This window comes from Lytechinus pictus, chromosome 6, assembly GCF_037042905.1.
Source record: "Lytechinus pictus isolate F3 Inbred chromosome 6, Lp3.0, whole genome shotgun sequence".
In the NCBI taxonomy this organism is placed as follows: domain Eukaryota; kingdom Metazoa; phylum Echinodermata; class Echinoidea; order Temnopleuroida; family Toxopneustidae; genus Lytechinus; species Lytechinus pictus.
In genome coordinates this window covers 24,070,278-24,089,543 of record NC_087250.1, presented here as the reverse complement: position 1 = coordinate 24,089,543, position 19,266 = coordinate 24,070,278, and the positions used below count along the sequence as shown (strand labels likewise).

At 33.0% G+C, this 19,266-nt stretch overlaps 1 protein-coding gene across 1 annotated transcript in view; it reads right to left on the bottom strand.

The window, feature by feature from the left end:
* LOC129263078 (uncharacterized) overlaps positions 1 to 19,266 on the bottom strand; it is an 86,683-nt gene that overhangs the window by 49,274 nt on the left and 18,143 nt on the right. The window contains exons 4-15 of the mRNA XM_064100488.1: positions 19,074 to 19,251; positions 14,096 to 14,260; positions 12,889 to 13,035; positions 12,398 to 12,463; positions 11,880 to 11,994; positions 11,226 to 11,357; positions 10,438 to 10,535; positions 7,443 to 7,469; positions 5,373 to 5,535; positions 4,727 to 4,852; positions 4,027 to 4,202; positions 3,342 to 3,484 (exon numbers count right to left, since the gene is read on the bottom strand). Coding sequence (XP_063956558.1) covers positions 3,342 to 3,484; positions 4,027 to 4,202; positions 4,727 to 4,852; positions 5,373 to 5,535; positions 7,443 to 7,469; positions 10,438 to 10,535; positions 11,226 to 11,357; positions 11,880 to 11,994; positions 12,398 to 12,463; positions 12,889 to 13,035; positions 14,096 to 14,260; positions 19,074 to 19,251 — 1,536 coding nt within the window. The remainder of the gene's footprint in view (positions 1 to 3,341; positions 3,485 to 4,026; positions 4,203 to 4,726; positions 4,853 to 5,372; positions 5,536 to 7,442; positions 7,470 to 10,437; positions 10,536 to 11,225; positions 11,358 to 11,879; positions 11,995 to 12,397; positions 12,464 to 12,888; positions 13,036 to 14,095; positions 14,261 to 19,073; positions 19,252 to 19,266) is intronic.

The following is a 19,266-nucleotide window of genomic DNA, read 5'->3' as shown; positions in this document are numbered from 1 at the left end:
AAGAAAAGGAGATGTAATGTTCCAAACACTCATGACAATGTTACTGTATTCACAATAATGAACTTCAATCACCAATTTGATAGATTCGCATATGGAACCTACGAAAATCCGAAAATATCCACGAACAACCCAACACAAGGAACCGCAAATAAAAGTGTAACTTCGCGGGGCACCCAACAAATTTCATACGCGCGGAAAACAAACACGCGATACAAAGCTGAAGATAATGGGAAAGGTTACGGTAACCGCAACTTGTAAGCGATCGCAAATTTCAATAGCAAATTTAAATTGTAATATCAATTTCAACTGTATCAAAAAAAAAATAAAACCTATTTTAAATCGAAAATCAATAGTTGTAGACTAAACTGATTCTGAAACTATACAGTATATTGATTTTCAAGTTTCTTGCAACAAAATGTTGGCTCTTTGCGGACATCAATGCGGTATTCTCCGATTACCCGCGGGTACACGCGGTTGTTCGCGGATGTCCCAGATATTTAGATTGACCGTATCTCTCTCAGAATCGAGAAAACACGCTAATGACAATGGTGTTCAATCAACATGAATGAAGTATACAAAGAAAATACTTGCAGGAATGAACCAATCGTACATTTGTAAGCAAAAATTGTTTAAAAAAATAATAAATCAATAAAAAAATTAAAAAAATAAAAAATAAGACACAAAAACGAAACTAGAATTGCAGACAAGACTGGACACACATGACAGAATGAACGCAAATGGTGATAGGACTAGTACTAATACATGTATGATCTACGTTTAACGAATGTCTCAAAATATAATTAGAAAGGGGAAGTTATACATGTCGTCTGAAGTTTGATTTGATTTTCGAAGGCTGAAGCTAAGTTCACGACGAAAATTTTGTTTTAACCAACAGAAGATCTCCGAAAAAAAAATCTCCCGCAAGTTTATGAAAAACATATTGACAATTGTACGGAGGCTTTCCTCTAGAATTTGCCTTTGTGATTTAAGTTTAAGAGTGTAATGTTACTGAAAATGATTTGCCGCTTCCGGTGGCACACACACAAATGTTTAGTAATTTGCATGATGAGAATTTTATTTTGCCCATAATACATATTGCTTACTCTTTTATTCAAAAGTAAATGAAATTTAATTAATATATAAAAAGTGTTCTGAAGCTTATGTAACAGGGCGGTGTCCACTCTACAATGCTAGAGAATATTTTCTTTAAGCATAGCCATTATATTCATTGGGAATACACCATGCTGTCTTCAAGTTCCAGAAGAACTATGTTTAAGAGCCCTCACGTTCTAGGTGGTTAAGACATTGAAGATACTTTGGATAGGGTCGAGGATGCTACTTGACGCATTCAAACGAGTCTATCTGGGGATAAAGTCTCTTAAATATAAGTTCTAATATAGCTATTGTGTGGATACTTGGACAAAAAAATAAGGAGTCTAAACATTTTTTTTGACACTGCATGTTGATACAACATGGGTTTCTACAATATGCGTTGATACACTGTAAAACATGAAGTGCTAATTTAGCACTTCCAGTGTTTGTATAGTGACTGCACTACCAGTGCTGATTTTCTAGTTCAAATTTAAACTAGAAAATCAGCACTCGAAGTGCAGTCACTATACAAGCACTGTAAGTGCTAAATTAGCACTTCATTTTTTACAGTGTAAAACCTACTTATGCAAAAGCAACATGGATAACATACAAGGCAATTCACAGCGAAGCGGCAACTATTTTGGACGGCGATGCATACTACAACAGCGTTGTACCACAAAGATGCTACGTGAATCACATACATATGTAACATTGTACACAAATATGACAAATAAAACATTAAATAATTGGAAGATACAGCATTTACAGTAGTAAAATTCCATTGATAATAACTACATAATTTTTTACCACTATGGTGTGACAAAATTTGTCATATTATCTCCTTATAATCATTCCTTTAATACTAAACAAGAAAAAGTATTCCTTTCAAATAATATTTTCTTTATTTGCTTCTTGATTATTTAATTTGTTTAAACATTTATTAATTACATGAAGAAAAGTCTTGGAGACTCAAACACATGCAGAAATACAAATTATTATTGTTAACAAGAATAAGTTGCGCATTAATTAGATGTATGATAAATAGAACATGATTAAACTGAGGCGAAAGTATGATATCATAACGCGACGGAGAGTATTTATGGAAAACACGTTGTGAAGTCCATGCAGAATAAAAATGTGGACAATAGAATTATATAAATCTCTCACACGTGATATTGGATCTTACTTGAGGAAGCGAAATTTCAGAAGAATATTCTCCGCACGGTTGTTCCCGAACAAAAGTATTGATACATGTTACAAATCGATTCTTTTGTACAGCAAATTATCAAATATTTGTAACTTCCCATATTCCATATGATGCTACGACTGTACTAGGGTGAAAATAACATTTAACTTAAAGAATTAAGCTAAATTGATTACACAGCAAAATAAATATTTCCTTACCAATTAAACTATTTTTTGGTCACATGTTGTTTGCAATTGCCATAAAGCGTATAGCAACATACTAATTTATAAACTATGTTAGAGCATTGTGAAATAACAGAGAAGGCAACATTTTTTTGAATTTTACGTTAATGCCTTTAAGAATTGCATTAAAGTAATTGAGCAGATTGTTTAAATGTATTTCTTTAGAACCAAGAAGAAATAAATACATAGGAGTAATCAAAAGTAATGAAGTGTTGTGAAAAACACCGAAATCTAATGAATGGGGGTAATAGATTATTGGAACTGAGGGTGTTCGGTGGTACCAAGGGTGATATCTATCACGATATGATACAATTACTGTTGTGAGACAGAAAGACCCTGTATCACGAAAATCAATTATGGTATTGTTGCTTGCCATCCAATGATAACTTTCATGAAATCCTTGCTTTTGATTGGTTGTTGAGCATTGTATCCTAGGTAGTTACTACTGGATGGTCAAGTTACCATCATAGTGACTTTCACTCACTATGCTCGAAGGGGCTCCATTTTCTCTTATCTTTTTTTTTAGGTGGGGGTCCATATTAATCAATTGTGCCCAAGGATAGGAACCTATTTGTTTCATGAAATCCTCCCAAGATGTAGGCCTATGGGGTTTTCTATTCTTCTCTGAATATGTGGCCATTTCAAGGCAAGAAGCGATTAAAGATCACATAAATCAGCGGTACCAGAGGTACATATATATGGTATATTCAATTACAGTTATGATAATTGCAAAGTACCACGGATTCATTGTACCATAATGGTATCTCAGGTTTCAAACGGTACCATAATAGTTAAGCCAGCAGGTATACGGGGATACTTACTTGCCGGACGGGCATGCGAAGAGGTACCATAGGCAGGCACTCCAGTGAGAGAGAAGAGCAATGTAGATGACGAATTTGAAGAATCGGATGGTTCCAATGTTGACGTCAAGGTTCTGTTCTAGGTTCTGCAGGTAGTTTGGAACCTGGGTACAAGGACAAATCCAAGAGACGTGAGTATATTTTCAGTAAAAACTTCTGCTAGAATTGCTTTGGGGTTTTTTTAATCAGTAATTCTTGTTCATTTTTTTATATCTTTGTCACTTAGAGAAACCCCAACATGATTCTGTATTCTTACATCAATTTTCAAATTCTGATGTGCCTCAAGAAAGTGTCTTTCTAAAATGATGAGTCCACTTTTTTCTATTTCATAGGAATCAGTATAGCAGTTCATAAACTGAAATAAGAATGACCAACGGTGGGTGTCAGGCTTACATAATAGAATTGCCCGACTTTGTTATTGAAACTGAACTATTTGTCTTATTGTCAGATTCTAAACTCTAGTGAGTGCTTAGTTTTTGTTTTTTTCTTCTATTTTTAATATTTTTTTATTCAGTTATTTATTCAATTATAATTATTACATTATAAGCAGTAGTTAGTAGTTGTAGTAGTATTATAAGTAGTAGTAGTAGTAGTAGTATTAGCAGTATTTTTTCGGGAGGGGGTTAAAATATCTAAAATATCCTACCCGCCAGCACTTGATAAGCCTGTTTAGAGCGAGTAGATAGAGGGCGTGTGTTCGTTTGATTCCTACGGGTAGAAGGAGACAGAACAGATCAAGAGGAAGGATCGCCACCACATCAGCAACAAAACCCCAGCTCCGTACGTAATGGTCCCGGATGTAATGGAAATCCTTGAATGTACCTATTTGGAAAAAAAAAATGGGGGATGTGAAGATCATAAATACACTGTTCACAGATTATTTTTCGTTTCTTTAAAAATATATAGCTGATTCTACTTTGATGTTTTTTACTTATCCATGACTTGAGAAGCTTGGCACATTTGAATAAACAACTTTAAAAACTTATTTCCTCTGCAATATACAAAAGTCGTTCAATTACATAATATATATTTTACTAAGAAAATAATATATCCAATATGATTCTGGAAAAAAAATGAACTGCATGAGGGGGAATAAGTCATTACTGTATATGTTTTATGTTCTTTTCGCTTCGCTTCTTAATTTCTCTTTTCTGATTGGGTATTGTATGTCTGGTTTCTTTTTCTTTTATTATTTTATGTTCTTTTATTAATATTTTGCCTTTTTCTTAAAGCATATTTTTCCTATGCCGTTTTTTTTTTCAGTTCAGACCTTAATTGAATACTGTATGTTATAGAACTACTTAGGCCGAATCTTTTCTCTTCACACAGCCTCAATTATATTTTACCGTTTGGCGTAGTGACAGCCGTTCGCAGTCTTACTACGATATCAATGACGAGCACGAAGTCCATGAGATACATGTGTGTGAGAAGTATCAGGTTCTCTGTTCCTTCATCATTTCGATTCTGGTTGGCTGTGATGAAAACAGAGATGAAAACTTTTTTTTTTTTGATAAACAATAATGAAAGTAAACATGTTAAATATGTGTGAGCACAATCATCGTACATCCCAGACTAATGATTACATTATTTTTTCAAAAAAATACTCAATAACTTTATTCACAAAAAACAATGAATATCTATCTTATTCATCTTTTCTTGTAAAAATTGAATAAGGAAACTTTTTTAAGTGATAGAAATATGTTTTACATAAAACTGATAAAAGAGGAAATTTGCCAGGAAAAGAGTTGGTGACTAAAGGCCCTGATAAATCGCCGACGGATAGTCATCATGCTTATAATATTTTGTTTTAATCCTATATGACTCAATCCGTTATAGAGAAAAGCATATACACCCAGGATATTTGAAGTAGACGCCTCAGTTTAATCTTACATATAATGAAATAAAACAATTAATCATCCAATTTTTTTATAAGAAAGGTGAAATTATAGCGGTCTTGCAGTATTAAACTTTGGTAACTCCAAGTGAGCATACCGATGAAGCTGGCGCAGTAGGGGTATAGGAAGGCGATGATGAGAGTGACAAGAAGAACAAGAAGCTCCCAGAGCCTAGCGAATCGTGAGTTTGGTAGAACCACTGTGTCTGTGATCAGAGATTGAATGTCATCCCATAAGATACGTAAATGACGTCCAGTACGCTGTTGAAAATAATAAGAAAAAAATTGAATTTATCATGTCATTCAGCAATCGATTAATTTGCTCGAATTGGGATTGTTTTAGTCCACTCAAAATATAAGATATCTTATTTTATCATTGTAATTGAAACTGTGTATTTTCAATGTCTTTCTTGGATTTCATGTACCTTTAGTTACACAATCTGTAACCATTAATATCTTTTGTTACAATGTCAGTAATTGCTGTACAAAATTCAATTTGAAACCATAAAACTTTTCAGAATTTGCCTTCTTTTTAATCAATGTTATCAGATAAAACCTGAGCGACGTATATACTGAGGGAGTATTTATGAACTGTATCCCGTCTATCTATTCTATGTCTGGTTTTCTAGCAGTTTTTGCTCTATTGTTGAAGAAAGGCCTCATCGTCTACTTGTTTTAATTTTATTCATGTAACTCAATTATTTCTGATGTCATCCTGTCATAGCCGATTTTAACCTACCTCTTCTTCTTGTGTATAATCTTTTGACCATCTGACATAATTTCTTCTTGCTTTATGTAACCAAATCAATTTTAATGGTCTGCAAGGATTAATGGCTTTAACAATATTTATTTCAGGACATATTAATGAAATTAAATCAACCTATCATCAACACTGATCTTTCCAAATGCAGTCATTTACTTGTAAAGTTTTGCCGCTCTACCTTTTGTTTTATTGATAAGATTAATTTCCTTAGTCTAATCATTGTGAACAAAAGTATAGGCATACAATTTGTTAGTTTCAGTTTGTATTTGTAAGTTAATATGCAACGCTAATATCTGCAACAATTCCAGTAAAACATATATGCTACGAACATCAACAAATAAAATAAAGACTATTTTTTGTCAATAGGTTGAAAAGGAAGGATAAAGCAAGGATATACAGTTTACATCGAAAGCATAAGAGAAGTAAATTATTCTGTGTATTATCGAAAACCACACTAACATCGGAAGTAAAGTTGGAAAACGGAGAATAAGCATGCAGAAGTATACTCGATTTTTTATATATAAATATGAATACATATGTCTATCTATATACATTACACAAATGGATAGGTTAAAAGAATGATTGCTAAGAATTGAGCATGAAAGTGTCAGTATGAAGATGAAGAATAACTTTACATCACTTTCTCACAATGTACATAAGAGAAAACATATTACACAATATAAAGAATGCAGGGTCTTCATTTGTTTCTTCATGGTTTTTTTTTCAATGTTGAAATGTTGAAATAATTATTTAAATTTGATGGATATGATTACTTGAATATTCATCCATTATATCTCCATTGGCTCAAAACAAATAACACCTAGGTACATGATAGTTGTATACAAAGCTTTGCTCAAGCAGAGCTGTACATGAAATTATCACCAGGATAAATGTCTAGAATATACGCATTGAAATAGTGAACGGGAGTAAAACTACGATAAATATATTTTATTAGCTCGAGTTTCAAGGTGCATGAAAATACTAAATTAGCACTTGCTTGAAAGGGCTTGTGGATTCCAATCATGAATACAACGCTCTGCATAAGACACAGCGTGTGACACAAGGGATATTGACGCCATGCCTGCCTAAGGAGTGCAAATTGTACGGTGATGGTAATTGGATTAGGAAAGAAAGTGGGCTGGGCTTATGTGACAAGATATGCATATCATTACACGCGAACACTGATTGGATGAAAGAGAAATACGGGTGGAGCTGAAGCGATGAAATGTGCACATATACAAGACAAAAGACATTCTTTGCACATATCTACAAGGATTACTACGGTGCTATAGCTACTGCATAAATACAAGATAGGAAAATGTTTTGTGAAAAGGGTGATGTGACAAGCTTTCTTTGCGAGATCGAAGAAGCTGAATCTCGACTTTGGAAGCAAGAACTTTCTTACCGATGGTGTCATCCGAGCCGGGCTGTGCTGATTAAGGCAATGTGATAAAATGTCGTACGATGTCAATAAAATGAACAACTGAATGGACATTGAGCTTATCATCTTCTACTGAAAACAGAGTTGTACATGTACTTACTTCAAAAGTTATTTACATGATTGATTTACGCAAAAAGTGATAATTGTTTATTAAAGATTCAAAACACCAGTAATTAAATACAATTTTTTTCTTATCCGTTTCTATTAATACCGGTATATATCTTGTAAGCAGCCCCCCCCCCCTCCCCAAGATAAAATAAATTAATGAATAAAATCTACTAAATAAATAGATAAATAAATAAATAAATAAAGAATCAAATTCGATCGTAACCAAACCTGATGAATGAATTCCTCAAAAAAAGAAACACATGTCATTAATATTGATTACCAGTATTTTATGTCTCGAGAACGTTTCAAGACAAATGCCGTTTGTGCAAATGCATACGGCAAAATAACCGATTTTAAGCAGAGAGTTACCAATCCCTTGCTTCTGCAACTAGTTTGATTATTTTCATATCAAAGCATTGTTAGTCTACTGGCATTTTTCTACTCGTTATTGCACACTATGTTGTGTTAAGAAGTATCCAAATCAAGCAATTTTCTAGAAACCATGGAATTTTTTTGGATAAGTTAACAAAACTTAATCCTTTATTCTGAATTCGTGTGTACGACTTTCTTAAAGTTCTTCAAGTGATAGGGGGAATGCAGTGACGAGGATATTAAAAATTGTTTCAATCAATTTTGCACCATTTGAAATATGGGGTAACGTTACGAATGCTAATATGGGGGTCAATCGGGAATTATTATTTGTTGTTAGTCTTTGTTTGAGGCAGCCTGTAAGCAATGCATGATGTTAGAATTAATTCCTGTTATGTTCGGCTAATCAAAGAGGGAATATGATCCGATGATTTTGGAGGGGGTTATGAAAAACAACAGAAAAAAGAAAGAGAGGAGGAGACAGAGACAGACAAAGAAAACGGGATATAAGAAAAACAAGAAACGGGATCATAGTACACGCCTGACATAACCTACCTCCACTCTTTCTCTCTCTCATACCCTTAAACTCAAAATTGCAAATGTTATTCTCCGTTGAAACGAGATCTCAACTCTTGGTTATCATCATCAGCCAGAATTATACTAAAATATGTGTTTTTATCTGTCATATATCCCCGCCCCCACAAACAGACATACACACATAAATTCACACACACAACCTCGTGCACCTCTATCCATACATCTCTTTTGCATGTCATTCTCTATTTTTCCACTCAAAATGTATGAAAATAATGGATTACAGAAGATGTCACACCCTTCCTTTGGTGCTACTGCTACATAAAACTCAACCAGGGGCCTGGAACGATTTCTAAAGAGGTGCTGGTTTCTTAACAAGAAAATATTTTACTCCAAAATGAAGGGGATTTGGGTCAGAAAAAAAAATGATATACAAAAAAAAAAGGTTTCCCCAGCTAAATAAACGGGATCGTCAGAAAAAAATTACAAGCAAGCAAAAAAAGGGGGGGTATTCACTTCCAAATGATGGAGATTTTTGTAAAATCTCCATTTTGAGCATACCAACCACATTTCTAGGGGTTACTGCCTATGGTGTATAACATACGCAGCTCCCCCCAGACAATTACCCCCAGAATCCCTGTTTCCAAAAGCCATGGACTCAGCCCGAGGTCACAACCAAGGCCATCAAAATGTGATTTCGAGTCCGGTCTAGACTCTATTCCTAAACCAAGATACCCCCATACACTGTTAAACTATTCGTCAGCAGGTGTACAGGTAAAAATGTATTTGACTATAATTATTTGGAAGAAATGATTCAATATTGTCTACATTGATAAAGCTGGTGCCATGTTATGCTCTAACTGGTACAAACAATCTTTGAAGAAGTAGGGAAGAGGTGTACTAATTCATAACCATGCTGTTAGAGGTACACAACGTATAATATTGGTTTGATACCAAATGAAACTTGAATCTCTTTGATTTATTATAACTCATATTAAGTCTCAAATGTAACACAAAATTATACGATTTTACATTTATATAAAAGAATATTTCTAAGGGCCAAATATGAAGAACAAAAATGTTCAAATCATTAAAATTTCACACACATCAAAAACAAAAGTGTGAAAGGCAGATTGGAAATCTTTTTTTATTAAAATGTGTTTCAATAAATAAATATTACGTTTTCAGCGCTGATATGATAATTTCCCTTATGTGAAAAACTACGTTTTCAGCTTTGACAAGAATATCCCTTTTTCGAGAAAAAAAAGTTTTAGATCTCTTAAAATAATTTATTGGAGTAATGAGAATTAGAATTTGGATTTCAGAAAGCAATCCATTTCATGTTGGAAAAATTGTTACAGATGATGAGAAGCGAAAAAGAAAAGCCAACGTCATTACTAAGATGTGAAAGAGTATTATTAGTATTTTGTTAAAGTTCATGCATAAATAATTATATATGTATGTAAGTATGAACTAAACAAAGAATCAACTAATTACACGCTTTAATGATATCAAAGATAGGACGTCAAAATACTTCAATGCATGATGTAAAATAAAAATAAATCTTGAACAGTGATACAGCTAACTTTTTTTCCCACAGAAATATGGAAGCATACGAGTTATCTGTTTTCAAACAAATTTCGTTCCCCTCCCCCCCCCCTCCCCCTCTTTTCTAACGCATTGTGAATATTTCCAGCTTATATTCAGAGGCTATGTAATTTTTAATACGGAAAAACACATTCGACAAGGGTGTGATTCAATATATCCCTTGCCATATCTTTTTTCAATCGTTCTTCAAAGAAATATTTTTAATACGAGACAATCCAGATTAATTTACACAACTCTCAACTTTCCAAAGTCACCGAAGGCCAGTAAATAAACAATAATGCAAAAAAGTGATTCAAATTTAGTTTCCTATGGAATGTATTACTTTTCGTAAAATACTTACCATGACTACTGATCCTCTGTGCACAGTTACCCATTCTGATTCTACATCTTCCATGTCAAAAGCTTCATAGGAATTGAGTGGATATCCAGTGTCATGTTCTGAATATAAAGAGAAATAGCCAGTTGATTACACTTTTTGTTAAAATCCTTTCCCCCTCTCGGCACTCACCCTGGTATTTTACTAATTGAATATTGATAATACTTTTTTTAATGTGGACGACAGCGAGGAGTGATTTAATGCATCTTATCATCATCATCACATGATTAAAAAATACTAGGTTCTGTCTCAAATTAAAAAAAATACAGAAAATCTGACAATATACATATTGTTCATATAAAAAATCCTTAATCAGTGTCTTGTAAAATGTTCCCATCTTCCGTAAAAATCTCCCTTCAACTATAACTGTTCCAAGGTATAGATTTATGTATAAGCCCCCAAAAATGATTGGAATAAATAAACTTGTAAAAAACGTAATTTATGATGAAAATGGTAATTTCATGATTTTGTTTTTAAAAACGTAATAATTGGAGCAAGAACGTAATGGTAGATTCAAAACAGTGTTTTTCTCTATACTCTCTTACTAAAAGAAATAAAGGGTGTTTTTTTTATCTACTATATGTCATATCTTTGGCGTGGATTAATAGATTCTACACCAACAGTAGAACCTTAATAATCTAGCTCTACAACAAACCTTTATTATTGACAATATATTCGAATCAGGGTTAGAAGACTGCACTTTCAAGATACCAGAAAGTCCGGTAAAGGCTCGTTTCTGTATAAGTGCTTACTGTTTTGAGGGTTACCATGTCTTGAGAGGCTCTTGGAAGCAGGAATGATGCCTTCGCCAGCCCGTACACGTTCTTCTAGAAGACCTGCTGCATCACAACGTTGATCTGCGATATCCTGCAACTTCTTGGCAACTAAAAGAGATGAAAATGATTCAAAATTTATTCCTGATTAGATGAAAAAAATTCCAATTGTGAAATTCAGTTCATTTTCTGATCAGTTTAATAATACTATGAGGAGATTACTGGCTGTATTTGAGTGAGCAAAATTAGCACACTTATCTCGTCTCATTTAGCACAATTTTAATTAATATTAGAGGTAAAGGAGCATGGGTTGGTACTAACACTATTGAAATTACTATTATGGTTACTCATATACTGCGTTTCTTCAAAGATAACTATAAGGCCTTCCAGTAAAGAAACGATATATAATTTTAATTTAAACTGATGGCTCTTTTGGAGAAGAAGAGACAGATGATTACTGCAAGATTAATCTGCTGCAGTTATACAGTATGAAAGTCCTACCTTCAGACAGTGATGATTTAACAAGGAATACGGAGTGGATCGTTAGAGTTAAAAGCGAGGGGTGTGTAATATGACGCGATTACAATTACGTAGATATCAATACCCCCCCCTCAAAAAAAGAAAACAACTTACCTTCAGGGTAATGAAGGAGAACATTTTGTAAGTCACCCTTGTCCAAGACTAACAGGTCGCAGTGAGCAGCAGCTCGGATAGTGTTTGTTCTAGGCATGCTGAAGATAAGACTAACCTATTGACCAGAAAATACAAGAAAGAAGACAAATAACAAGAATTTTGTATTACTTATTTAATATATTCGTGCGATATCCGTAGAAATGTAAGGAAGGGATGAATACTGGCTATAATACTCTATGCAATTCTCAAAGGAAATCATTTAATAAGGTATACGAAGTGTACTTTATTTGATTGCTCAGTTTAGTGAAAGTGATTTAGAAATGTAGAAAACAAGAATCCTTCGTCCATTGTTATTATTTTGTTGCATTCTTATACTACTCTTGATTTTTTTTCCACTTGTAGGGTGACAAGTGTAGAAATCATGTTGAACAAACAAAACCAATTAGTAAAGGAAATATATGAATAGCTAAATATGCATGATATGGATCTCCTGATAAAGAAGAAAACAGAACGCTCACTTCTCCAAAGAGTTTTCCGTGGTTGAGTCTCGCAATGGGTGTGTCATCATCATCAGCGGAAAGAACCTGCATGAAAGAAAATATCCATCTTGAATTGTTATCAGTTAATTATAGTTTTGATTAATGCCCTTTTTTCCTCTAGAAATGTTTTAATGTTTCAAATTTAGCTAACATCATGAGGTTATTCGATATTTTAGTAATTCAAACATTATGATAGAAAATCAAAGTGTAAACCACTCATATTTTGATAAGCTCTATCTAATTTCCTTTTTGTATTAACCCGTTAATCTTTTTGACTAATGTCAATTGTCATTTTCTTTTTGTATTTCAAACTTACTATCTCTTATTAATTCTTTCACCCCCCCCCCCGCCTCCCCCCCCCCCTCTATCTCTCTCTCTCTCTCTCTTCATTACCATTCTTTCTATCTTCAGTCAATTAATGATATTTCGATTAAATTTGTTGTAATATTTATCAAAACATTCAACATTACCTCGATTTCTCCTCTCTGTATAAAGTACATGTCATGGCAAATCTCGTTTCTTCCCGCTATTTTTTGCCGCGGCAGGTACAGCGATGGCTTGATCTCCAGAGAGAGCATGCGCAGAAACCCGTCATTCAGCCCTTGGAACATGGGTGCCTGAAAACGTAGAGAAAAGTTCATGACCATAGAAGATTATGAGAGGTTTTTTTAAACAGTTCTTTGACAATGATATAGTAGAATAATGTTGAGTCGGAGGTCTGTGATTGATCTTCAAAATACTGACTAAACCCAGCTCATATGGAGAATGAAAAATACCTATTTCAATATGCATGACAATCGTCACTTGTAAATGAATAAGAATGTGATAAGGATATTCAAGAAAATAAACAAATAAACTTTTCACTTTGTTGCAAATCAATATAGCCTTACCACTATATAGGTCGACTAATGCTTATTTTTAGAAGATAGGAATAAAATTGGGTACTCTTACATAGTAGCAGAACTAAACTATACAGTTTACAAAAAAGACGGTACTGAAGAAAAATTGACCTGAATCAGCAATGCACTAGATGCCAATTTCCTTCCAGCTTTGAGATACATGTATTATTGATGCAGGCTGGAAGTAGGAGATAAACTCGCCTAAAAATGTGACAAACAAGCCACCTGTAGCCCTGCAGGTATTTGCATTTTGTCAAGCTAAACTCAATTCCAACCTGCAACTGTTTGTTCATAGCTCCTTCTTTATACTGATCTAAAGAGGTTAGGATTCGTAGTGATAAGTTCACGTTTTGTCGACCGTTGATTAAGTTGTTACATGAAAGTAGTGGAGAGAAAAGGAGGAAAATATGATATACTGTACCCCTTATACCCCTTACACCCAGCGCACACTATGCGATCCGAATTTTAAAGAAATTGGAATAATTCTTAACATTAGGCCAAACTTCAAATTAAAAAAAGATACTTCTTGAAACTTCCATATTCAATGCAAAATGAAAAAAACTATTAAAAAATCGCGTCGTATCGGCAAATGCCTCTACGACAATTGTTCATGTCTTTATATATCAGAGGACATTGGGTTAGAATTAGGATTGTAATAAAGTTTTTTGTTCAGAATAAATGTAAAGATAAGGATTAGGGTTTATTCCGTTAGGATTTGGGGTTTTATGTTTGGCTTGACGTGCAGATTTTCCATCAGAGCAATTGTAGCCGATCTTACCTTGTCTAGAATGTACTTGTTCCCACTGAGTGAGACCTCAGCATGGAAGGTAAGCGGTAGAGCGTTGATCAGACTGTCATCTGTCACACCTTTCTTTCTGACCCACAGGTACTCGTAGTAACCTATCACTTGCTTCTGTAGATCCTCAGGAACACTTTGGTCCTTCTATAACATCAAGAATAATGATAAAAAGTGTAAGATTATCCAATATGTTCGCTTCTTTTTATTTCATACACATTAATCATGATTAAATGCACGAATAAATTCAATTAAACATAAACAAATGATACATCTTAACATACATTAAGAAATGAATTGATCAATTTAAGGATAAACAAATCGTGTAATATGCTATAGGTATATAGATATATATAGGCAATATAAAACATGGATTGATAAATAAATGTCAATATGTAAACTATTTCATACAGCTTCTTGTATATTCAGATTAATTTTGGGGTAAAATTTTAGTTATTTTCTCAAGCAAAATGGTCCATACAATTCATGAATTGTATATGGGGGGTTAATAAAATTGTTGACCATATGGAAGTAGTTATAATAAAATAAGGTACACAATAGTGTTATCTTTTGAAGATATGTAAGTAGTTATAATAAAATCATCCACAAAATAGTGCTATGTTTTAAAGATATGGAAGTAATTATAATGAATCTTCCGAAAATAGTGCTATCTTCTGAAGATATAGAAGTAGTTCAAACAAAATAATTCACACACAAATGTTATCTTTTAAACATATGGAAAAGGTTATAAGATCATCCACATAACAGTGATATCTTCTGAAGATACGGAAGTAGTTATAATAAAAACAGCCACAAAAATATTGCTATCTTCTGAAGATATAGAAGTAATTACAATAAAATAATCCACACAATAGTGTTATCCTTCGAAGACATGGAAGTAGTAATAATAAAATCATCAAAATAGTGCTATCATCTGAAGATATAGAAGTGGTTATAATAAAATCATCCACAAAATGGTGCTATCTTCTAAAGATATGGAAGTAATATCATAAAATCATCCACAAAATAGTGCTATCTTCTGAAGACATGGAAGTAAAAGGAATAAAATCAGCAAAATCTTTTGAAGATATGAAAGAAGTTATAATCATCCACAAAATAGTGATATATTGTAGAAGCAGTTACGAGCGTGATCGGTTCATCACGGACGGACATTTGATAGATTTTGAAAATTTTGAAGGCTTGTAACAAATTAGGAATAAGATGAACAAGGTTCCTTTGTGTTTTATAGTGAAGGGTAGGACAAAGTATGCTGAATGATGAAAAAAGTTTGTTGCCATGGTTACCTGCAAACATAGGTATCTACTAAATGTGCCATATCACGGACGGACGGGACATGATAGAAATGTGGTTTTCAGATTATTTTTTTTACATTTTTATTGTTTCTATCTAAATAGCTTAACATTGACCAATAATTTTTAATGCAACTAATACTCAGGTATGTTAGCTTCTATGTTCAGCATATTGAATTCTTAACCAATATCAAACTTCTGAGAGAATTGCAAACATTTTCCATCACGGACGGACATCTCGGACGGACATCACGGACAATTAAAATACATTGAAAGTACCTTGTAAGAAGTTCTTATTACTCTTTTGGGGACAAATGCTATTGTATTGATGATTTGTACATTTTTAATTATGATTAAACAGTATTAGTTGCACAATCAAGTTGCTACAACTTCAATCAAGTTGCTACAACTTGATATAAGTTGTAGCAACTTGATTTCTATGCTAGACGCACAGTATAATCTGCAAATATGATTGCTTTAAACACATTTCTTGTCAAAATCAAATGTAAAGAATGTCCTAATACACATTGTCTTCTTTTCAAATGATAGAATACTGGTAGGTACCAAATCAACATCTAGTTGATCAATGATCATGTCGAATCTTGATACAAGTATTCTATCATATATCATGATGATACATGTTAATACATTTTTGGGCATTAATTTTCCAAGAGCAAAGATGTTTTTAAGTTCCATTAACTAAATCCAAAAGATTCACAGGTTGCTGATCCTTATGCTTGTTTGGTGGATCAAGTATGAGCACAACGATTGTCAGAGGCTTTCTTCTAATTCATCTTTTGCCCATATTAAAGGGGAAACATCCCATAACATCAACAGCCCTCATGTATTTAAGCCCTGACAGATCCAAAATTGAAATTGATTAATCATATACCAATCAAAAGCTTATTAAACTTCTAAACAATGTAGTGCAAGCTTTATAAATAGTATGCATTTTCAGTTTACCAGATAAGGAATTTTCTTTAATAAAATTAGCTCCAAAATGGACTTTGAAAAAAGGTATTTTTGTACTTTTCACAAGCCTAAAAACTGTGGTGTCGTGTTCTGTTTAATAGAAGCATTGTGAGTCCATAGGTTAAATAAATACATATGGAAAAAATTGATGATTTTTCTGCTTATCAGATTATGCATTCTACTTTCTTTTACATCACTTTCTGCAAGCATGTATTAATTAAATATACAGTTTTGTACTTGTTCTTGCCATACTTTATTTCCTGCTTTTTTGGCATACAGTACATGTAGCTTTCCAATTCTATCTGCAATTCTGCATTCCAATTGTGTTTAACAATTTTTCCTGACAACAATTTAGCCCCAATAACAGCCAAACAAAGATATCACAAAAAATTGTGAAGAGTTGTAGGTTTCCATCCATTTGAGTTCTGAATAATTCTCAGTGCCATTTTTCACTGCAAATTGAAACTAAAATTAAATTCGTAATCTGCTCAGCAAAGTCTCTCATTTGCGTGTATGGATTTTTCCACAGTATTAGCTTATATTGCTCACTTGTCCGTCTATGATAAAATTAATGTCCGTCCGTGATCATTTTTGATTGATTTATGATATGCATAAAATGTCTGGATTTTAGCTATGTTCAAATAAAATGATGTACAGTGTCTAGTGACATACTTCTACACACTTTTACTTTTGTTTCTATTCTGATAAAGAATAAAACACTGAATCCATACATATTATCCATTCATGAACTCAATGAAAAATGATCACGGACGGACATTAAATTCATCACGGACGGAAATTTCAAAATGGAAATGTTAACATCTACCAGAAAAATTTACTTCCCATAATTTTTTCTTCTAATTTATGTTTGATGATAGATTAATGTTCAGAATGCAAGAACATCCAAACCAAATTAGAGTAACTTTGAAAACAATAAAACTAGAGTGAATTGAATTTGAGTGAATTTACTTTGTCTGTCCGTGATGAAATTAATGTCCGTCCGTGATCATTTTTTATTGAGTTTATTATATGGATAAAATGTATGGATTTCAGCTATGTTCAAATTAAATGATGTACATTGTTTAGTGAGATACCTCTACACCTTTTAATTTTTTATTTATATTCTGATAAAGAATAAAACAACTTTTCATCTTTTTTTTCATCACGGACGGAAATTTCAAAATGGAAATGTTAACACCTACTAAAAAAAATTACTCCCCAATATTTTTTTTCTACTAATTTATGTTTGATAATAGATTACTGTTCAGAGTGCAAGAACATCCAAACCAAATAAGAGTAACTTTAAAAACCATAAAACTAGAGTGAATTTAATTTAAGTAAAAATGTCCGTCCATGATGAGAGGTAACAGCACCCCCATGAATAAAATGGAATATTCCAGTACTTTCGGAATCATCAATCTTCATGAAACTAAGTTCTTTGAAACCTGAGATATCAATTTTGATATAAATACCTAAAAAAAAAATCACCTCAATGCTAACCCTTAACCGATCATGCTCTTACAATTAAATAATGCACACAATATTGTTATCCTTTGAAGGTATGGAAGTAGTTATGATAAAAACATCCACAAAATAGTGTTATCTTCTGAAGATATATAATTAGTTACAATAAAATAATGCACACAATAGTGTTATCTTTCGAAGACATAGAAGTAGTAATAATAAAAACATCAAAAACTAGTGCTATCTTCTGAAGATATTGAAGTAGTTATGATAAAATCATCAAAAAAATAGTGCTATCTTCCTAAGATATGGAAGAAGTAATAATAAAATCTTCCACAAATTAATGTTTTTTTCCTAAGATATTGAAGTAGTGATAATAAAATCATCTTTAAAGTATTGCTTTCTTCTAAAGATATAGAAGAAGCATCGATCTTCAAACATGTACATTTCTTGGACACCTCTTCATACTTATCAAATCTATTCAACAGGCTGAGGCCAAAAGTACATGGGCCAGGTATTACAAATACATGAAAAAGGATTAAGATTGTTGAAGTGTCTATATCACGATCTGGGCTACACATTTAGGCTTACATGATTTGATCATGCATTTGTATTAGCAGGAACTTTATGTATGATATGGACATTTCATTTCAAAACGCTACTGCTCATGATGATTTGTTTTTCGTTATAATCCGATTATTTGCGGAACGAGCTTCTGCTTAATAATAATAATAATAATATACAGTTCTTGTATAGCGCATATCACATTATGAATAATGTCTCTATGCGCTTCAAAGGACTTGGATATTATTTCCCCGGCTGGAGCTTGGCAGCCGTAATTACTAAGATTACAGTGCACACGCATTTCAAGGAAGATATGAAGATATGTACCTCTTCGTTTTCCCCATTTAATTATAACCCTAACCCTAACTATTGAATAATGACTTATGTGAATGACTACTATGTGTATCAATACTCAAATATATCGTCATATATATGTTTACTCAAATGAGGTCATGGTACTAAAACGAGATAACATTGAAAAAAAAAACAGTTACGACAATTATATGAAAGGCTAAAGGTGTGGTTTTGGGTGTGTTTTTCTAAATAGAATGACGAGAATACTTCTAATTTTTCTCCAGATCATTATCATAAAAAAAAATATATTGCATAAAAACAGCTAATAGCTTTTGATGAATAAAACATCTTCTTACAAGCGAATCCTTTATGACGTTGAAACGGTGTGTGTAGCGTGCCCTCTGTGCGTCAAAGTTGGTCAACATGGATGCCATACCACCGAGAATCATACCGAAGAAGACAACGATTCCGAGCAACATAGCACCGATTGAAAACCATTTCTCCTTCTCATTCACAGCACTAATGTCACCATATCTGTACGGGTTTGGA